The 21,440-nt window shown below is 43.6% G+C and overlaps 2 protein-coding genes across 3 annotated transcripts in view; both read left to right on the plus strand.

The window, feature by feature from the left end:
- The first annotated feature begins 8,683 nt into the window (after nt 1-8,683).
- On the plus strand, nt 8,684-14,042 carry RPL6 (ribosomal protein L6). Of its 2 annotated transcripts, none has more exons than XM_045534795.1 (7): nt 8,684-8,721; nt 9,580-9,816; nt 9,897-9,995; nt 11,889-12,032; nt 12,518-12,566; nt 13,203-13,387; nt 13,853-14,042. In XM_045534795.1, exons 2-7 carry the CDS (start codon nt 9,580-9,582, stop codon nt 14,003-14,005), a joined length of 867 nt encoding a protein of 288 aa, XP_045390751.1. In that variant the 5' UTR covers nt 8,684-8,721; the 3' UTR covers nt 14,006-14,042. The 2 variants fall into 2 exon arrangements, with proteins under 2 accessions (XP_045390751.1, XP_045390750.1); XM_045534794.1 differs by having other exon boundaries at nt 8,714-8,898.
- A 6,656-nt stretch (nt 14,043-20,698) lies between these two features.
- The window catches only part of HECTD4 (HECT domain E3 ubiquitin protein ligase 4), a 159,619-nt gene continuing 158,877 nt past the window's right edge, over nt 20,699-21,440 (plus strand). The window contains 1 exon segment of the mRNA XM_045534796.1: nt 20,699-20,875. Within this exon segment, the coding sequence (XP_045390752.1) occupies nt 20,699-20,875 (177 nt within the window).

A 21,440-nucleotide genomic window follows, 5' to 3' on the forward strand; every position in this document is an offset into this window, starting at 1 on the left:
CATGAGGCTGGTTATCGAGAGTTTATGGGGGTCAAGTATGCCATCTGTTATCAGCTTTTGACAACGGTGCACTGTGTTTCTGTTTGAAGTGGAATTTGTGAATAGTTGCACAGCTCAACAATATTTAATTCTGTCTGCTTAACAGCCCATCATGTCAAAGAAGACCAAGAGAACGCTGAAGGAAGAAAACAGATTTTTAATGAGGATTGGGAATTGTGATGTTATCTTCTTTCTGCTAAAGATAAGATGATTTGCTTGCTTTGTTATACTGCCATATTGACATTAAAGAAATTCAATGCTCATCAGAATTATAACACTCATAAGAACCACAAATATTTTATATTAGAGGCAGAGGTGCAAAAGATTGTATTGCAGAAATTAAAAGATGAAAAGCAAAGACAATTCTTTCAAGCAGCAATAAGACCTAAAAATAATGCCACTGAAGCAACTTATAAAGTAGCTTATATACTCAGGAAAAAAGGGAAGCCATTCAGTGATGTAGAAATTGTGAAAGAATGCATTGTCAAAGTTGTAGGATGCTTAGACCCCAATAACATCTCAAAATATAAACAAAACTGCCTCTTTCAAGGAGAACCATAACAGATTGGCAACATGAGTTAGTCTTCAACTTAACAGAACAACCTCATGCAATACTTCAAAAGGAAAATATATTTTTTCTTTTTTTTTTTTTTTTTTTTTGAGACAGTCTCACTTTGTTGCCTGGGCTAGAGTGAGTGCCATGGTGTCAGCCTAGCTCACAGCAACGTCAAACTCCTGGGCTTAAGTGATCCTACTGCCTCAGCCTCCCCAGTAGCTGGGACTATAGGCATGCGCCACCATGCCCGGCTAATTTTTTCTATATATATTTTTAGTTGTCCAGATAATTTTTATTTCTATTTTTAGTAGAGACGGGGTCTCGCTCAGGCTGGTCTCGAGCTCCTGACCTCGAGCGATCCACCCGCCTCGGCCTCCCAGAGGGCTAGGATTACAGGCGTGAGCCACCACGCCTGGCCCAAAAGGGAAATATATATTTTTCAATCGCTTTGGATGAATCAACTGATACTAATGACTCAGCACAGGTTCTATACTTCATTCGGGTCATAACAGAAGATTTTCTTTACTACAAAGAGTTACTCACTTTGGTCACTCTTGTGAAAGGAACATGGGGAATAGATATCTTCAACAGCTTTGAAGATAAATGTGAAGTTGGACTGAATTTGGTAAACTTAGTGAGTGTATGTACAAACGGTGCACTTCCATGACAGGAAAACATCAAGGGTTTATTGCACGGGTAAGAAAAGTATTAACAGATCCAGATGTTCTCATTTCTTTTCATTGTATCTTACATCAGCAAAATCTCCTGCTAAAGCTACTATTTTAAGTGACATTTTACAACAAGTTATAAGTATTGTTAACTATATTCATGCAAATGCAATGCCACGTCAGTTTCATAACAGGCTAAAGTTGAATAATGATGTATTCAGCATGGATTTGCTGTGTCATTCTAAAGTGTATTGGCTACTGCAGGGACAGGTGTTAGCCAAAATTTTATCTCTGTGAGAACAGATGGTTAAATTTTATGAAGAACAGAATCAACAATGCAAATTATTGAAAGAATACCTCTATCGGAATGCAGCATTTCTGTGTGATGTCATGTCAAAACAACTTGAATATTTCTTTGCAAGGTAAAACTAAGTCTATATATGATATGTGGCAAAAAAAAAAAATCCAAGCATTTTGAAAAAAGCTCTTTTTCAAGACATTTCTCCAAAAGGAAATTTTGGATGAACAATTTCCCCAGTTGGCAAAGGTCATTGATGAGCAGGATGGTATGTGCAAATCCTTTGAAGAATACGCAGCTGTTAGAGACCTATTAATTGGAGAAGATGATGAAAGGTTCACTGACTTTGAGAATCATGACATCACACTCAAATGAGCATTTCAGCCTCACATAGTTGATATCACCAAGGCATCTAAAGAACTACAGATGGACTTGATTGAGATCTCTCAGTAGATGGCATTTTAAAGTCATTGATGCTAAGAAAGATCTGATTGAAATATGGAAAAATGCAGTAGAATACCCACACCTTTGGCAACATGCCTGAAAAAATGCTTTCTTGCTTTTCCACCACTTATTGCTGCGAATCTACATTCTCCAATCTCACCTAAATCAAGACACCCTTAAGATCACAAATGACAGATTCCAATCTAGAGGATCAACTGAAACTGTGGACCTCCACGCTGCAACCAAATATTCAAATGCTTTCCAACAAAAAGCAGACACAGCAAAGTCATTAAAAAGTTAGTTAACATTAAAATGAACAGTTTTCTTTTTTTGGCAATTATTAAGTAAATAGTAGTTAGATTTTTAGAAAATAATGTACATTTTTAAGTATATCTAATTGAAGATTCTTGAATGCAACCTTATTTGATTGCAGCTAAATTAATGCATCCTTCCAACGTGAAAAGGTTCCCCACCCCTGCTCTAATCTCAGACTAGAAACCACCTCCTCTGGAAAAGAAACGTCACCTGATTCTCCTAGCCCAGATTAGATGGTCACCGAGAAACCTATCCTTAGACCCCAACTTGTGGCACTATAAATGTAAGAGGCAGTATCACATGGGGGTTAAGTCCTTGATCTTCCTGCTTGGGTGTCAATAAGCAAGTCACTTGACTCCTCTGTGTCTGTTTCCTTCTCTGTAAAATAGGGATCGAAATACTACCTACACTATAGGGTAGGTTCGTGAAATACTTAGAACAGTGCCTGGCAAAGTAAGCACTTGATAAATGCTGGTGATCATTTGTTTCTTTTCCAAAGTAAACCATAAGCTCTTTGAGCACAGGAACAATTGCCTGCCTGGTCATCTGCCACTCTGCAGCAAGAATGATCTTTCTGGAATACAATTCTAATCATGTCACTCCTCTGTTGTATGAAGGAGGTTCAAGGCTTTTAGCATTAAATTGAAGTCCTTCCCTTAGCACATTGGGCCCTTCTACATATACCCCATGCCAACACCCTCACATAATCTGGAAGTTTCCAAAGGCCTCTTGCTGGTTCTTGCATCCCTGCCTTCCAAAATTTGGTTCCTTCTATCTGGAATACTCTTCAAACCCTTCTCCATTTGGAAAACTGTCATGCAGGGTTCAGCTCTGACTCAAGCAGCACCTCCAGAAAACATTCTTCTGCACACACCCCTCAACCACTTTCTTACTTTTTTTAACCTACCCTGCTCAGAGAACCCTCAACCACTTTCTGAGAACAGAATAGAGGCCCACTTCCTATGCTCTTGGGACTGCCTGATCATGACTCTATCAGCACCCAATACATTTCAACATCATTGTTGGTTCTGTCATCATTGCTCCATGTCTTCCCCTAGATTATGAGCTCCTTTTAAGACAAAGTCATTGTCTTCTCATCTTTATATGCCTAGAGCCTAGCCCAGTGCCTGTCCCATAACAAGCTTAAGACATACTCATTTAGGCCAGGCGCGGTGGCTCACGCCTGTAATCCTAGCACTCTGGGAGGCCGAGGTGGGAGGATCGCTCGAGGTCAGGAGTTCGAGACCAGCCTGAGCAAGACTGAGACCCCCCCACCCCCGTCTCTACTAAAAAATAGAAAGAAACTATCTGGACAACTAAAAATATATAGAAAAAATTAGCCGGGCATGGTGGCGCATGCCTGTAGTCCCAGCTACTCGGGAGGCTGAAGCAGAAGGATCGCTTGAGCCCAAGAGTTTGAGATTGCTGTGAGCGAGGCTGATGCCACAGCACTCTAGCTAGGGCAAAAGAGCGAGACTCTGTCTCCAAAAAAAAAAAAGGAAGAAGACATACTCATTTAGAGATACTTTGTTTGAATTTCTTTCTCAACTATGAAAGCCATACAAGTTCCTTGCAACAAGCCAAATAAAAACAGTAAATTTTTTTCTGTTCCTCAATACATACATCCTCCCTATCCCAACCCGCAGCAGCTTTGATGGTTGGGTGCATATCCTTCCACACTTTTCTCTATACCTATACAAACACACACACACCTCACACCCACACTCACCCACATACATAACACATATAAGGATTTTTTCTTTTCTTTTTTTTTTAACCAAGGCTTTGATTTAGCATATGCTAAATTATTTTTAAAAACTGTAGCTCCAAGGCAACTTTTTTATTATAAAAAGTTGATACTCAAATATCTAAACTAATATGAACTTAAAATTCATCATACATTTACTTCATTTTTTGCTTGACCTTCTAGTACATATCTTTAACTTCATTGATTTTGGATGCCATATAAGGAGATCCTCCGTTGTCTGGGTGATCTAACATAATCTGTCCATGAGCATCTCTTATTTTTCCTTTATTGGTAGTAGGGCTTACATCTAGTATTAATGCTGCTTCCCATTTTGTCATTTTGGGTTCCAACCCACCTCTGTAATAGCCACCACTGAAGGCAGATTCTGGTAGACTTTGAAACAGTTGTTTTACTTGAGGCTCCAGATGCTTTCATCCAGGCTTGCAAATTCTGCAGCAGTGATGGTCAGTCCAGCTACTACCACTGTACTGGCCCTGGCTCCAGCTCACCTCCCCTGCCTCCACTGGGAGCGTGTATCAGCCCAGCTGGCAAGTCTCGGCCACTAGCTACGTGCCTTTACCAGAGAGTGTCGCAGCCGCAGACTCTATTTTATTTTTTTTATTAATTTTTTTTGAGACAGAGTCTCACTCCATTGCCCTGAGTAGAGTGCCGTGGAGTCAGCCTAGCTCACAGCAAACTCCCAGGCTCAAGCGACCCTCCTGCCTCAGCCTCCTGAGTAGCTGGGACTACAGGCTCACCCCACCATGCCCGGCTAGTTTTTATATTTTTAGTAGAGACGGGGTCTCATTCTTGCTCAAGCTGGTCTCGAACTCCTGAGCTTAAGCAATCATCCCACCTCAGCCTCCCAGAGTGCTAGGGTTACAGGCATGAGCCACCATGTCTGGCCTATTTCACTTTTAAATGGGTTCAAAATGTATATATATTTATGGGTTTATAACATGTATATATGTGTATGGAAGTACATACACACACATATATATCTTATTGATTTGATTTGATTTCATTTCTAGGGTTTTGTGTGGTTTTTTGGTTTGGTTTTTTTGTTGTTATTTTTGTTTTGTTTTGTTTGGCACCAAAAATTGTGCTTCCGTGAACTTCCTGATGAGAAAATGATTGAGCGAGTGACCAAATCACTGCCTTGGCCTTAACATTAACACTTAGGGAAGAGGTCATATCAATATTGTCAATATCATCCTCATTTTATAAATAAGAAAATAGATATGCTAGTAGTTCCCAGACTATAAAGTCAGTGCCCTTTCTGCAGTGCAACTGTCTACTGGTTTTCTGTCTTTCTGTGGCACAAAGAGATATGATTCAATTTAAGTATATGTGTGACCTAGAATAAGTCATTTCTTGTAATCAAGCCTTAGTTCTCTCATCTTAAATACCTACCTCACAGGGAAGTTTCATTGATGCTTAAAATGATTTAGTGTCTGCAAAAATGTCTGCTTTGTGACTAAGATTTAAGAGCATTTTATATATGCTCTGCACAGATTTAAGAGCATTTTATATATGGCAAAACCAAGTGCTTAATCATGTTCACTTGATAACCACATATTGATGATATTTTGCCCAACTAATGAATGGTAAGTTTTGCAATACCACAACAAAACACAAGAGGGGGTTCACTTATGTTTTTCTTTCTTCCTTTCTTTTTTATGAAAATGTCCCTTGAGTCATAATATGTTTTTTATTGCAAATGTCAGTTCATTTAACAAATATTTTGTGGCATTTACTGGGTGAAAGCCTCTGAGATTGTCAGAATTTTTGAGGGGCTCAAGTAAGCAACTCTGCATTTTATTCATTCATTATAACACATTTTCTGCAGTTGCAGATTCTAAGAGGTGCTTTGCTCACAAAGCTAAACAAATAAAGCCGCTGACATTACCATTCTCAAAAAAAAGAGCAATGTCCAAGATTTCTCTTGTGATTATTACATACCTGAATAGTGAATAACCCTAAATTGGCATGAAATGCAGTCTACTAAGCTGTTGCTCATCCTTAATCTGTATAGAGGGCAAACAAGTTTAGAAGACACATAACCCTAGCACTCTGGGAGCCCAAGGATCAATTGAGCTCAGGAGTTTGAGACCAGCTTGAGCAAGAGAGAGACTCCATCCCTACTAAAAACAGAAAATATTACCCTGACGTGGTGGCACACATTTTAGTCCCAGTTACTCAGGAGGCTGAGGAAGAGGACCGCTTGAGTCCAGGAATTTGAGGTTGCAGTGAGCTATGATGACAACACTGCACTCTAGCTCAAGAGACAGAGTGAGACTCTGTTTCAAAAAAAGAAAAATGTTTCAGCAAGAGTGGCAACTGCATTCACTGTGGTCCTGTGGTCTAAAGTGTTCCATTAGAATTTCTGAGCCTTCACAGGCATCCGAACACTGTGTTTGTATCCTCAATCAGAACCAGAAAAAGGCCAAATGATTCCCAGAGACACAGCCATGAAGCAGATGATTTATATCTGAAGAAATCAAGGTGAAAAGCTCTAGCAGCCAGCAACAAACAAATGGAAGAGAGTGGAAAATTCAAGCTATTAATATAAAGTATTACAGATGCATACATAATGGTTTAAGGGGTTTGAAGCAGTAAAGAACTAGCAGATATACTGTGTTGTTTACTTTGCAAAAGATAATAACTATTCTTATTTTTAATTCTAACATGAGCAAAGAACTCTCTTAGGCATCTTCATCAATCATCTCTTTAATCTTTATAGCCTAATGGTTCAGAGTGCAATCTTTGGAATCAGATCTGTGCTGTGAGCAAGTTACTTAACCTCTTTGAGCCTCAGATTCCCCATAAGGGTGTCCTTCATAGGTTGTTGGGAGGATTAAATGAGATAAAGCAAGGCCCATAGCACAGTTCTTGGCACATAGCATGCAATATTGCTCTTGTTATCTCTGGTGCAGAAACTTTAGCAGAATACTTGGCACATATTAGGACTTCATCAACAACTATCTTCCTGACAGTAATGATGATTGTGGCCGCAGTGGTGATGATAACAAAAGCTAAATTGAGTACAAAGTGGCTAGTAAATTCTTCTAGAAAGGATGAATGACCATGTTCTTTTAAGCCTTCACATCCTTTGTATTTATTGTTCCAATTGCCATTTTCATCTGCTAATTTTCTTATTTATTCTTCCAGATCCAACACAAAAACCACTCTTCCACAAAATTTACCTAAATCTCCCATGAGAAATAACTTATAATTCATTATAATTTTGTTTGCTTTTCCCTTGGTTATATATTTTTCAAAAGTAGGGCCGGGTGTGGTGGCTCACACCTGTAATCCCAGCACTATGGGAGGCCGAGGTAGGCGGATCGTTTGAGCTCAGGAGTTCGAGACCAGCCTGAGCAAGAGCGAGACCCCGTCTCTACTAAAAATAGAAAGAAATGATTTGGACAGCTAAAAATCTATATAGAAAAAATTAGCCGGGCACGGTGGTGCATGCCTGTAGTCCCAGCTACTCGGGAGGCTGAGGCAGTAGGATTGCTTAAGCCCAGGAGTTTGAGGTTGCTGTGAGCAAGGCTGACGCCGTGGCACTCACTCTAGCCCGAGCAACAGAGTGAGACTCTGTCTCAAAAAAAGAAAAGAAAAGAAAAGAAAAGAAAAGAAAAGAAAAGAAAAGAAAAGGAAAAGAAAAGAAAAGAAAAGAAAAGAAAAGAAAAGAAAAAAGCAGGAATATATTTCTTACTCTTTTTTTTTTTTTTTTTTGAGACAGAGCCTCACTCTGTTGCCCGGGCTAGAGTGCCGTGGCGTCAGCCTAGCTCACAGCAACCTCAAACTCCTGATCTCAAGCGATCCTACTGCCTCAGCCTCCCGAGTAGCTGGGACTACAGGCATGTGCCACCGTGCCCGGCTAACTTTTTCTATATGTTTTTAGTTGTGCAGCTAATTTCTTTTTATGTTTTAGTAGAGACGAGGTCTTGCTCTTGCTCAGGCTGGTCTCGAACTCCTGAGCCCAAATGATCCGCCTACCTCGGCCTCCCAGAGTGCTAGGATTACAGGCGTGAGCCACCACGCCCGGCATCTTACTCGTTTTAAATCCTATCTTTGCTGGGCCTGGTGGCTCTCACCTGTAATCCCTGCACATTGGGAGGCCGAGATGGGAGGATTGCTTGAGGCCAGGAGTTAGAGAACAGCCTGGGCAACACAGCAAGAACCCGTCTCTAGAAAAAAATTTAAAAATTAACTGGACATGGTGGTGTGTGCCCGTTGTTCCAGCTACTTGGGAGGCTGAGGCAGTAGGATCGCTTGAGCCCAGGAGTTTGAGGTTGCTGTGAGCTAGGCTGACACTATGGCACTCTAGCCCGGGCAAAGAGTGAGACTTTGTTTCAAAAAAAAAAGGAGTGTGAGACCAGCCTGAGCAAGAATGTAGTCCCAGCTGCTCGGTAGGCCAAGGCAGGAGGATCACTTGAGCCCCAGAGTTTGAGGTTGCCAAAAAAAAAAAAAAGAAAAATAAATAAAACAACTCACTACACAGGACTTTCTACATTTCCCTTGATGGAGGGGGAAAACTACATTTCCCATGATGCCCAAGACCCGGAAGGAAGTGAGACTCCACACTTTCCCGTGATTACTTATAAACCGGAAGCTAAGCTCCTAGTTCTCTTTCCCATCTTGCAAGGTAAGAATGGCGGTTCTTTGCGGCAAGACTGGACTTCAGGACCCTAATCCTTCGCCATCCGAACCTGGAAGGCATCAAGTCAACACCTACAGGGGGTCGGACGTGTCCATGGCCAACTGAGAGGCCTCCGAGACACTTCATTTCTTTCCATTGGGTTTGCGGCGGGGAATGGAGAGGGTGAGGTGAAATGCCGTAGGGGCTTCCTCCGGGTGCTCGCCACCCTCTTCGGCGGGGGAAACGGGACCCTTGCCGGGATCCATAGCGGGCTGGTGGGGCTAGAGGAACCAAGGCAACAGCGCGCGCTCAGGATTCCCGGGCCCAGGTTCCAGAAGACTCTACAGAGCTTGTCTCAGCCACGTTGGGGTTTGGGGCTGAAGCCAAACGCTCCTTTCCCGTCCTCCCATGTCCACGACCGGAAGTCGCCTTTTAGTCTTTGCGCTTTTTTTTCAGGCTGGGCTGTGTTTGGGCTAATTGTGTTTGTGTTCTCAGTTCTTAAACTCAACTTTCTTGAATGAGACAATGGTCTAAAAAAAGTTGAAGGCAGGTCTGAAAGCAAACGGTTTTAAGTTCTGGTCTCGCTGCCTCCTAGCTGCGGAGGCTTTTTAAAGACTTTTCCAATTCACAGAACAGGAATAATAAAATAATGGGATAGGGACTTTTGACCGCTTAACATTTACCAAAAACTTAACATGCGTAAGGTAGTCCCAACTAAGAAATGTATAATGTATTAGGGAGACAACCCTGAAAAAGGCTTGGTGGGGAAATTGTAGTCCGGCGAGCCCACCCCATCTACATACAATTTCAGTATTGTTACGAGATGATTGGTGAAATGCTCTCCCCCTCCCCAAATATTGGTAGATGGCGGGTGAAAAAGTTGAAAAGCCGGATACTAAAGAGAAAAAACCTGAAGCCAAGAAGGCTGATGCCGGTGGCAAAGGGAAAAAGGCTAACCTCAAGACTAAAAAGGTTAAGAAGGGGAAGCCCCACTGCAGCCGAAATCCTGTTCTCGTCAGAGGAATCGGCAGATATTCCCGATCTGCCATGTACTCTCGGAAGGCCATGTACAAGAGGAAATACTCAGTGGCTAAATCCAAGGTAAGAGGAGAACCACTGGCCATTATGTCTTAACCTTAACTGTCATTCTCTTACATTGTGATGCATTTATGTCCTTGTAGGTTGAAAAGAAAAAGAAGGAGAAGGTCCTTGCCACTGTTACAAAACCAGTTGGTGGTGACAAGAATGGTGGCACTCGGGTGGTTAAACTTCGCAAAATGGTAAGATTTGGAGCCTATAAATTGGATTTTCAGTTTCAGCTTGAATGCTGTGAAGATTTTCTTTGTGTACTCAGGTTCTAAAAGTTTCTGCTTACCAGAGAGTTGTTAATCAAAACTAAGGGATTCTGGGCTTGCAGCTAGGCTTTAACATTTACTATTTAATCTTAAATTGAGTTACTTTTCTGTGCTTTGTTTCTTCGTATATTAAATGGGAATAAAGGTTTAACCTGAAAGGGTGGTCGTGGAGGTTAAATGAAATAACACATCAAGCCTGTCCTATAGAACATTTACCCACCAGAGCAGTGTCTCTTGGCCCACTTTACCCCACACAAGACCTAATGTATTCTCAGGAGTTGCTCTGTGACTTGCATTATGGAAACATTCCCAGATGCAGAGCACCATTTATTCACAGTTGAAAATGACTGCTTCAGAGGGAAAAACGATACTTTTCTTGTGATTTGGTTTTTCTGTTAGGTTATCATGTTCCTGGTAAAAGTGAACTGTATTAATGATATGGTATAGTTAGAAATAAGTTATTGTGAGTTATTTGTCAGATTGTTGATCTAAAGTGACTTGAGGCAAAATTCTCAATCAGCGGAGGTTTATGAAGCCAAAGTTGAGGATGCACTCAGGGAAGAATCACAGAGAGCTGTGGCTGTCTTTTCTGAAGGACGAATTGGAATCTAGCATTTTAAAGGGAAGCAGAAGGAAAAGGAGAAGGGGCTTGGTGAGGCAAAGCGGTTACATTCTTGTGAGGCCCAGGAAATCTACATTTTCCGTAAAATGAGAGGAATGTGCAGGTAAAAAGGGAGTGAAGGACTCATCAGTTCCGTGGTTGTGGCTGAGTAGGTGGGAGGATGTTTGATTCTGTGTGTCTATAGTTTTGTTACCTGGAAAGATGAAAGTGCAATTTGTTATTAGTGTGGAATCCAAAAGGCTTTAGTTTTAGGTGCTAGACATATTTAAAATTTGCATGTCCTTGTTTAGGGAAGGTTAGCAAACAATTTCTTTAATGTTGTGGGGCCTATTCTTCCCAGGTGCCTCAGGCACCTTTCTCTTGCATAAGGAGTTGCGGAGGTGGCCCTGAGATTTTGATTTTCTTTTTACAGTATCCTTAGCCGTCTTTTTGTGCTGTCACATTTTTACAATAAATGAGTTGCCAGTCCTGATAGCTGGTTTTGTGGATAAAGTGAAAGTATTATTGCTGTGAGGATATAAACACACTTTACTTGAATGAGGAAACAAGCCATGTCTCCTTCCTGATATGTAAAATGTGTTGTGGTGTTTTCTGAAGTTTACTTTTTTCTTTTTCTTTTCTTTTTTTTTTTTTTTTTTGAGACAGAGTCTCCCTCTGTTGCCCGGGCTAGAGTGCTGTGGTGTCAGCCTAGCTCACAGCAACCTCAAACTCTCAGGCTCCAGCAATCCTCCTGCCTCAGCCTCCCGAGTATCTGGGACTACAGGCGCCTGTGCCACCACACCCAGCTTAATTTTTTCTATTTTTAGTAGAGATGGGGTCTTGCTGTTGCTCAGGTTGATCTTGAACTCCTGAGCTCAAGTGGTCCTCCTGCCTCAGCCTCCTGGAGGGCTAGAAGTTTAGTTTCATCACAAATTTACAAAAGTGACTTGATGCTTGCTTTGCTTGAGCATACAGCTCCTTCGCTAAGTGATTTCCATCTTTCCATCGTGTGTTTTGCACATGAAGGATACAAAAGCAGTGCTGACCTTTTCTAAGTTTAAAATCTACTTAGGAGAAATGAAAATGGAATAGTGTAAATAAAGTGCCGGAGTTTCAAATGAGTAAGAAGGCTACAGCAAAGGTTTTACTGACAACACTCAGTTCTACTTAATCTGAATGGGTTATTTAAATAAATTAGACCTGTGGCCTCTCCCCAGCCTAGATATTATCCAACCGAAGATGTGCCTCGAAAGCTGTTGAGCCATGGCAAAAAACCGTTTAGCCAACATGTGCGGAGACTGCGAGCTAGCATCACTCCCGGGACCATCCTCATCATCCTCACCGGACGCCACAGAGGCAAGGTGAGCCGAGTGCCTTGGCTTGGGGAGCTTCGCTGCAGGTGCCTGCAGCACTTGATGACAATGTGTCTGCACTCTGGGTGCATGATTCCTTTATTGACCTGTGTTCTGCAGTGGGAGGGACGAGTTCTGGGGACCCATAACATCCAACAAACAGCCTAGTCAATAACTATGCATGGTTTTCCCTGCTTCCCCCCCACTTAGTGTAAACATTTTTCACTTGTTGTGAATAACAGGTTTAATCCATAATAATTTTTTAAGCATTTCCTGCTGTTGGTTATATTACTGTTACAAATAATACATGTCCATTTGCTCAAAAACATGCTTAGACTTGAGTTACTTCCTTAGTAACTTGGTGTTCCTTCCAGAACTTCTGTGCAATATACATGTAGAAGTTTCCTTTACCAAATTTAGGTGCCTGTGATTTGATTAATTCAGCAGTCAGTTTTTAATTGTAGAAAACCAATTCTTTTCTGTTTAACTTGCAGAGGGTGGTTTTCCTGAAGCAACTGGGCAGTGGCTTGTTACTTGTGACTGGTAAGAAAATCCTTGGATCATGTTCTCTGAAACTTGCATTTGTAAATGCATGCAATGTATATATATGCCACCACCTACAAGGATGTTTCTTAATGCCATGAGATTCTGGGCCCCAGTTCCTTTCATTGTGTACATGTGGGTTAAACAGAGGCAGACATTTAAATTTTAAGTAGCAACACATCAAGTAACTGTCACCTAAATTACGGGATTCATCCTACATAAAACTTGTAATTGGTCTGTCACTTGGCATTAAGATGGAATTCCTAAACAGGTGAAAAATGCATGATTCACTCTGGGCAAGCAAGCAATACTCTGTTATCAGGAACCTGTGGTTTCTGTTTTGTTGTTGTCTGTCACCCAGGCTGGAGAGCAGTGGTAGTTCATAGCTCACTGCTCACTGCCCCACTGCTGCCAGCAACTCCTGGGCTCAAGTGATCCTCCCGCCTTGGCCTCCCTAAGTGCTAGCAGTATAGGCATGAGCCACCACACCCAGCCTAAGAATCTGATTTTGACCAACCTGTGACTATACTTTTTTCCAACCTGAATGACTTTAAAAAGATTTGAGGTGGGGGAAGCCTAGGACAAAATAATTATTTCCCCTTTCTCTCACTAAGTTATTGGGTTTTTTTCCTTTAGGACCTCTGTCCCTCAATCGAGTTCCTCTGCGAAGGACACACCAGAAATTTGTCATTGCCACCTCCACAAAAATTGATATCAGCAGTGTGAAAATCCCTAAGCATCTCACTGATGCTTACTTCAAGAAGAAGAAGCTGCGGAAGCCCAGACACCAGGAGGGTGAGATCTTCGACACAGAAAAAGAGGTACGTTTCTGCTTGTCATCTCCTGTGTTAGGACTGGGCCTTCTAGTTGGGAGTGAAAATAAACAGACTTAAGCAGTGTTACACAAAAATAGGAAAAGTAAATAATGAGGAATGTCTGGGAGATACTTGGTAGTACAGATTCTTCTAAATTCAGTAGTTCTTTTGGGGGTGCTGGGAGCTCATCTTAGAATCCTAAGATTTGGGGGGAACCCTCTAGGAATCAATCACTGCTGTCATTGTATTTGGAGTGTGCTTTTAATTTATCCTTGATGTGTATTAAAGTAGGCAACAGGATAAGAGCTGCGGGTTTTTATTATAGAAAAAACGGTTTTAGTTGTCAAAATTGCTTTTAGTGTTTCTAAATATTCCTGGGAATGAGTACATGAGAGATGGGATTTCTTAGTTGACTAAGTAGCTGGTGGTACATGTGCCTGTTTTTAAGTGTTTATTTTTCTCTTCATTTAGAAATACGAGATTACAGAACAGCGCAAAGTGGATCAGAAAGCTGTGGACTCCCAAATTTTACCGAAAATCAAGGCTGTTCCTCAGCTCCAGGGTTATCTGCGATCTCTCTTTGCTCTGACAAATGGAATTTATCCTCACAAATTGGTATTCTAAATTTTTACAAAGAACCTAATTAAATAACTGAAAGATACATTCTGTTTGTGTCTCTTTTTTAAACAATTTGGTCTTTTAAAAACCTGCCTGGAGATGTAGTGTGACCTTGCTAGCTTGCTAGGGCTTTTGCCTCTGCTATAAAGAATGGGATTAGGGGCAGTAGAGCCGCTGCTTGTCAGCTTTGAATCGGTGGCATCCTGGGCTTCAGATTTATTCTTGGTGTCTGGCTTCTCAGCTTTTTTACCCACCCCCTACCAATACAAAGTAGTGACATTTTCCCACTCATCCTGCGTGGGTCAGAAACAACTATGGCTTCCTCAGACCACAAACTCTTGCCCATCACGATCATTGGTGGTTTGTGGTTTTTTTGTTTGTAGTAAGAGCAAGAGAGGTCTTGCTGTGTTGCCCAGGCTGGGTGCAGTGGCCGTTCACAGGCATAACAGTATAGCCCTGTACTTCTGGGCTCAAGTGATCCTCCAGTCTGTCTCCCAAGCAGCTAGCATTACAGGTGTGCACCACCAGGCCTGACTGCTATTACTTGTGCATCTGGAGTCTGTAAACATACAGCAAAGGAGTACAATTGATTACTCGCCCCTTTCCTTAACCAAAACACTTGGGTACTGTATATATTGCTACACAGTTGATGTATTTTGATCATTCTATAGAAAGAGTTCATCTACTGCTACATGTATTCTGTTCTATGGATATTTGGGTTTTCATCATCTTCTGTTTTTAATTATTAGAATGATATTCCACATTTATATAAATATCTTTTTATGAAAAAAGGCTTTCCCACAGCAAAAAAAAAAAAAAGGATGTTTATGAGAAGAATGGCTTGTTTTATTTACATTTCTGCAAATCTGTTTTGGGGGGAAGGGAAGCAGGGTCTCACTCTGTAGCCCAGGCTGGAGCACAGTAGCACAATCATAGCTCACTGCAACTCCTGGGCTCAATCTTCCCACCTCAGACTCCTGAGTAGCTGAGACTACAGGTACATGCTTCCCACTCCCGGCTAATTTTCTCATTTTTGGGTGGATGACAATTTCACTGTTGCCCAGGCTGGTCTCAAACTCCTTGCTTCAAATGACCCTCCCAGCTCTGCCTCTCAAAGTGCTAGGATTACAGGCATGAGCCACCACACCTGGCCTAAATCTCTTTTAATAGATTCTCATATCTGCTTCTGCATTTAATGTGTTGCAATATCATGTTATATATTACACTTCTGGAAAACTCCATTCTACATTCATGAGAGTTAAAAGTATTACAAAATGTTTTGACTTCGTGGATCCTTTTTAAGGATCCTGGGGACATCTAAGGATTCCTGGATCCTACTTTGAGAACCATTGCACTAGCCCTTTCACATTGGTCCAAGAGTGGAATCAAACAGATTCCACCCCTTTTGATGTGGTTTTTTTTTTTTTTTTGAAGCGGATAGGTCAGTCCAATTTTGACATGTTTTGACCAATAGCATGTGGCATAGTGATGTATGTGGATCACCCAAGCCTAGGCCTTGTGCAGGTGCCATTCTTGCCCTCTTGCAACACTGCTGCAGCCATGTGAAGAAGCCAGGGCTAACCTCCCTGAGGATAAATGGAGAGAGGCCCAGCCTTGCAAGAGGCAGCTATGCAAGTGAGGCCACTTTAGGCCAGCCAGCCAGGCACGCTCAAACTGCCAGATGCCTGCAGCCACTTAAACGACCCTAAGCGAGACTAACAGAACCACCCAGCAGAGCCCAACCCAAGATGCTGACCCACAATTGATCAGCACATAAAATGGTTGTTTTAGCCACTGTTCAATACAGTAACTGGTGCTTTGTATACACATTTGCTTTGAAAAAGAACTGGGAGATACACAATAAGGTGTTACCAATGGTTATCTCAAAGGACAGGAAGAAAGTGTCTTTATTTTCTTTTGCTTATCCACATGATCTTTCTAAAATGTACACATGCTGCTTTTATAACAAAGATTATTTTAAAAAGCAAATTGTAGAAAATTATAGAAAATAATCACTTTTTAAAAAGTATAGTTTTACAACTATATAAAATGTGCATAAATACAAAAGTTAAAAAGGAATACAGGGCAGGTGTGGCGGCTCACGCCTGAATTCCTGACTCATGGAACTGTAGGAGATAGTAAGATGATTGTTGTCATTTCAAGACACCAAATTGTGGGGGATTTGTTGTGTAGGATAACCAAAGCAGAGCTCAGGGTTTGCCAAGGTCCGTGGCTATTCATAGCACGAAGGTATTCAAGTGATAGTTGACAGGTCACATTGGTCACTTCTGAGATGGCCTCTTTTCCAGTCCACTTGGTTTCTACAGTTATGGTGCATCTGTGCAATGCTGCTATAACAAATTATCACAAATGTTATGGCTTAAGACAACACAAATTTATTGTTTTACAGTTCTGGAGGTCAGAAGTTCAAAATTGTTTCGGCAGTCAAGCATAGCAGAACTACTTCCTTCTCGAAGACTCTGAGGGGCAAATCTGTTTTTCCTTGCCTTTTTCAGCTTTTAGTGAGTGGCCACTCATATTCCTTGGCTTGTGGCTTGCTCATTCATTCATTCATTCATTTGGGGTCTATGTTGCCCAGGCTGGTCTCAAACTCCTCAAGCAATGCTCCCGCCTCAGTTTCTCCGATAGCTGGGATTATAGGCACATGCCACCATATCCAGCCAAATGAGATGTCTCTCCCAGAGAAAAGCATTCCTCTCTTTCAGTCTTTAAAGTGCATGAGTCCAGGCTGGGTGTGGTGGCTCACGCCTGTAATCCTAGCACTCTGGGAGGCTGCTTGAGCTCAGGAGTTCAAGACCAGCCTGAGCAAGAGCAAGACCTCTGTCTCTACTAAAAAAAAAAGAAAAGAAAAGAAAAAAATTAGCCAGGCAACTAAAAATAGAAACAAAAAATCAGCCAAACGTGGTGGTGTGCACCTGTAGTCCCAGCTACTTGGAGGCTGAGGCAGGAAGATCCCTTGAGCCCAGGAGTTTGAGGTTGCTGTGAGCTAGGCTGACACTATGGCACTCACCCTAGCCTGGGCAACAGAGCGAGACTCTGTCTGAAAAAACAAAACAGAACAAACAAACAAAAACCAAGTAGCTTCACATTTTTCATGAGAGAGGGAAGCTGCCAGTGTCCTTGAGAATTGGACCCCCAAACCTAACCCTTTGCCTGGCACAGAGTAGGCACTCATTGAATACTGAAGGAACAAAAAACATACACTGTTTACTTTTCCTTGCGTGTAAACCCTACGATAATGTCTTTTTCCCACTTTCCTTTTGTGGGAACCACCCTTTCTTAATCTAATTTTTTGCAGCTTGCTAATAACGTTTGCAAATTTCCAAGTCAGAACTGGAAATCATGGTGTTGCAAGGCCTCTGATGCCCACAAAGTGGCGCCAGAGAACACAGCATCTGTCTGAGCTCCCTGGTGTGGACTTCCCAAATGAGGAGGGTGGCATTCTAATGCTGCTTCATCTCTGGGCTTTTCAAAACCATGGAGGCCTGTCCCGTAGTTTCAGCAATTCAGTGGTGCTTCAGGGAGAATTTCTCCCTCCTCGTTTTCAAATATCTCTCTTGTCTGCTTTTCTTTTCCAGCTGCCATAGACCCACCCATGATCTGAAATAATCTTCCTTGAAATAAAAATACGAACAGGGCCTACCAGATTACTTGGAAAAAAGATTTCGAGTAGGTGTGTTTCCTCTTTGAGACTGTAATTAGTGAGAAGGAAATAATCAATCGCCCCCATAGGTTCTGTCGGCGTGCGTGTGCATGTGTTTAGCAGACATGTGCATGTGTTTTTCTCCTTGGTGTTTTTTCTTTTCTTCTTTATTTTTTTGTTTTTCTGGCCTTTGACAATGCTAATCTCCTTGGTGTTTTGAAAGGCCTTAAAAATTAACATGGCTGCCTCAGCTAAAACCACCCGTAAGCTCCAGTAAGGTTTGTCAAGAACTGCTTATCTTCACGCCACACTCACGTGTTTGTGGGCCCAGTAAGGATTACAGAGTCATTTTAGACAGTCAGCTGGAGCCGAAAAGCCAGCAGAAAGGAGAGATATTGCAGAATCCCAGAGGGGCCCCAGCTTGAGCCAAGGCCAGTGAATAGCACGTCAGCAGCTGGGGCAGTAGGGAGATGGTCTCTGTCAACAAGCTTGCTTGCCTCCCAGGGGTAACTGAGGGCCAACCTACTAATAGCTATACTTCCTGCTGTCCTCATGCTTCCTCTTGGCTTCCAACGTAGGGTTGCCCAGCCAACACCTTCTCTTCCCCCTTTTCCCACCCTGGTCCCCCATTCTCAAATGGAAGAGTAGAAAGGAATTCCAAAGAAAAGAAATCTTAAGCCACAAATATTCCCTTCCTATGAATGGATATTTCCTGTGTATGTGTGTGTGTGTGTGTGTTGTCTTAATCTAAATATGGATTCTCTGCCTCCGGGCTTCCAACATCAAGTTCTTTTGACCAGGCACTTTCTTTGTGTTGCTGATCTGTTCTAGAAATCCCTACTAAATGGTCTCATTTCCAGAGGGGGTTCTATAAATATTAATTCCTCAGCTGCCTCATCGCGGTACAGTGGCAGCCACGCAGTTCTATGACTAATTAATTACTGTTGCTAAAATATTAAATAACTATTCATTATGCAGTCTAAAGACTTTAAGCCCTAGATCTGTGCTGTTTTCATTCCTGAGGGTGAAGGACAAGAGAATTCCTGGGCATCTTGACTCTTGGTCTTGAAATATGAACATGAAGAGCAGCAGAAATTTTCTCTGAACTACCAAAGATGGTTATTTAGAGTCAAAAACCTGAGCATTTAAAAATCATGATGGATGGCTGCCATTAGGTTTGGAAATTTGGAGCAAAAGAAATTAAGGGGTTTCCTTATAGCCAAAATAAAGAAGCTGGAGTTGTAGAATCAGACAGACAAATCTGAGCTTTGGGGGTTTTCTTTTGGTTTTTTGTTTTCGTTTTGTTTTTTTTTAGACAGTGTTTTGCTGTGTCTCCTGGGCTAGAGTGTAGAGTGCAGTGGCATCATCATAGCTCAATGCAACCTCAAACTCCTGGGCTCAAGTGGTCCACCCGACTCAGCCTCACATAGTAGCCGGGACTACAGGACACTGCACCAGGTTAACTTGAACTAATATTCTTTGCAAACAATTTTTTGAATGGCTTCATAATATTCCATCTTATGGATATACCATATTTTAATTAACCCATCCCCTATTATTGGACATCTGGATTAATTATAATTTTCCCTCTTATAAGCAATGCTGAGCTGTACATCCCTGTATATACATCCTTGACTATGAGGCTGATTATGTCCTTCAGACAATTTCCTCAGAGTTCCATTGCTGGATCAAAGGGTATGCACCTTCATGTTCTTCTGTTTTATTATTTTTTAAATAATAAAAGTATAAAAGTAATACAAGAAGAACAATCTCACCTTAGCTGTTCCGGACCAGTCCCATTCCCCCCTGGCAACCCGCATTAACCAATGTGAGATGTATTCTCTTGCACATTTTTCTTTACAAATATAGTTCTTTCCTTTTATGTTTTTAGTAAAATGGGAAGACATGCTTGTTTTTTTGGCTTTTTGTTGTTGTTGTTGTTGTTTTTGAGACAGGGTATCCACTCTGTGGCCCTGGCTAGAGTGCAGTGGCGTCATCACAGCTCACTGCAACCTCAAACTTCCCGGGCTCAAGGGATCCTCCTGCCTTAGCCTTCCAAGTAGCTGGGACTACAGATGCGCACCACAACGCCAGGCTAATTTTTCTATCTTTTAGATTTTCCCCTCTTGCTCGGGCTGGTCTCCAACTCCTGACCTCAAGCGATTCTCCCACCTCGGCCTAGCAGAGTGCTAGAATTACAGGCAGGAGCCACCACGCCTGGCCAGTACGCATATTTTTAAAGGTGCATGTCCGTTAGTGTTGAATATTGATGGAATATAACAATAATTATAACTGCCACTCATGCCAGGCACTGGGCACCCAGCACTGTTGACAGGTGCTTTATGTTCACCAGATACAGAGTGCTTATCGGGTACTGGACTTTTCGGTAAACATTAAGCACCTACTATGCGATTCCACTAAGCGCTTAGGGACAGCATGCAGCGCCTATTTCGCACCAGCCTTTTGCATTTATCTCATTTAAACGTGAAAGTAGGAAGTGAATCCCCATGCTCTGCCCAGGGTGGGGGCTCTGGCCCGACGAAGCTTGCACACCTGACTAGGGACGAGAGGGGAGGCGGCGTCCTCCTCTGGTGCGCTGCAGACCCAGGGCGATCGGGAATGGCTAGGGGAGCAGGGGCCGGCAGAGGTCAGCCTGGGGGCAAGACCGTGCGAAACGCCAGCCTGAGGCCCGGGCCGCCCGGGTGCCGGGTCCGCGGAACGGGGGGCGGGGCCGGGGGCGGGGCCTGTATTGTCCGCTCCGCGGGGCATGCCGGGAGCCCCGCCCCCAACATGGCGCCTCACTGACAGTTGGCTGCCGAGCGGCAGAGGCGGATCCTGCTGCTCAGGGCAGCGGCGGCGGCGGCGGGGCCGGGGTCTCCGGAGCCGGGGTGGGGAGATGGCTGCTCGGACCGCCTAGGGCGGAGCTGCACGGGCGAGGCGGCGAGCGCTGCCATGGACTGGTGATCGCGGCGGCTCCTGCTCGAGTCTCCCCGGGCCGGGCGTCCGCTCCTCAGCGCCAACCCGCAGCCGGGGCCATGGGCTCGTCGGCGGCCGCGGCGGCGGCGGCGGCGGCGGCCGCAGACTCGGCGCAGTGGCTCTCGGTGAAGGAGGAGACCATCTTCCTGCACGACGGGCTGATCCGGGTCACCGACCTGGCCGAGCTGCCCAGCGAGATCCTCGGGGCCCCGGAGGCCGCCGACACCGACCTGGAGGTGAGCGAGGCTGCCCTGGGAGCCCGCCGTCGGCATCGCGGGGTCGGGTCCGCGCACCGTCGCCTCACCCCACCCCCGGCCTCCAGATGGCTGACCGGGCAGGTGTGTGTGGGCGCGGGGCGGGCAGGTGGGGGCCGCGGCCGCGGGTCTGCAGCCCGCCCGCCTCCCTCCCTCCTCCGGGCCTCGCGCCCGCCGGGGATTTCATTCGTGGTTTCATTTTGAACGTTCCGACACCCGGCATTTTATTAGACTGTGACCGGGCACGGCCTTCCTGCCCTGGAGGAGCCGCGTCCACCACCCCGGCCCTCTCTCCCCTCCCCCATGGACCCCCTGGACTCACTTCCAGGGCACACCCAGGTTGCTTAGCTTTGGGGACATATTTATTTTAATGCTGTATATCCTCCCACCTTTTTCTTCCCCAGGTCTGTGTTTTTTTGTGTTTTTGTTTTTTCCGGGAGAGGGTAGTGGCAGTTGCGGGTCCGCGATGGACAATCCAGCAACTTCTCTGTGTCGTGCCTCGGATTGACATGGGGCCTTTGTCAGGGAGGCGGGTGGTGTGGACAGC

Source organism: Lemur catta, chromosome 21 (assembly GCF_020740605.2).
Source record: "Lemur catta isolate mLemCat1 chromosome 21, mLemCat1.pri, whole genome shotgun sequence".
Lineage (NCBI taxonomy): Eukaryota > Metazoa > Chordata > Mammalia > Primates > Lemuridae > Lemur > Lemur catta.

Excerpts from the sequence above, each read along its gene's own strand:
- RPL6 (XM_045534794.1), top strand. Across the intron at positions 12,033-12,517 it reads CCGGACGCCACAGAGGCAAG|AGGGTGGTTTTCCTGAAGCA; the intron begins GTGAGCCGAGTG and ends TTTAACTTGCAG. Across the intron at positions 12,567-13,202 it reads TGGCTTGTTACTTGTGACTG|GACCTCTGTCCCTCAATCGA; the intron begins GTAAGAAAATCC and ends TTTTTCCTTTAG.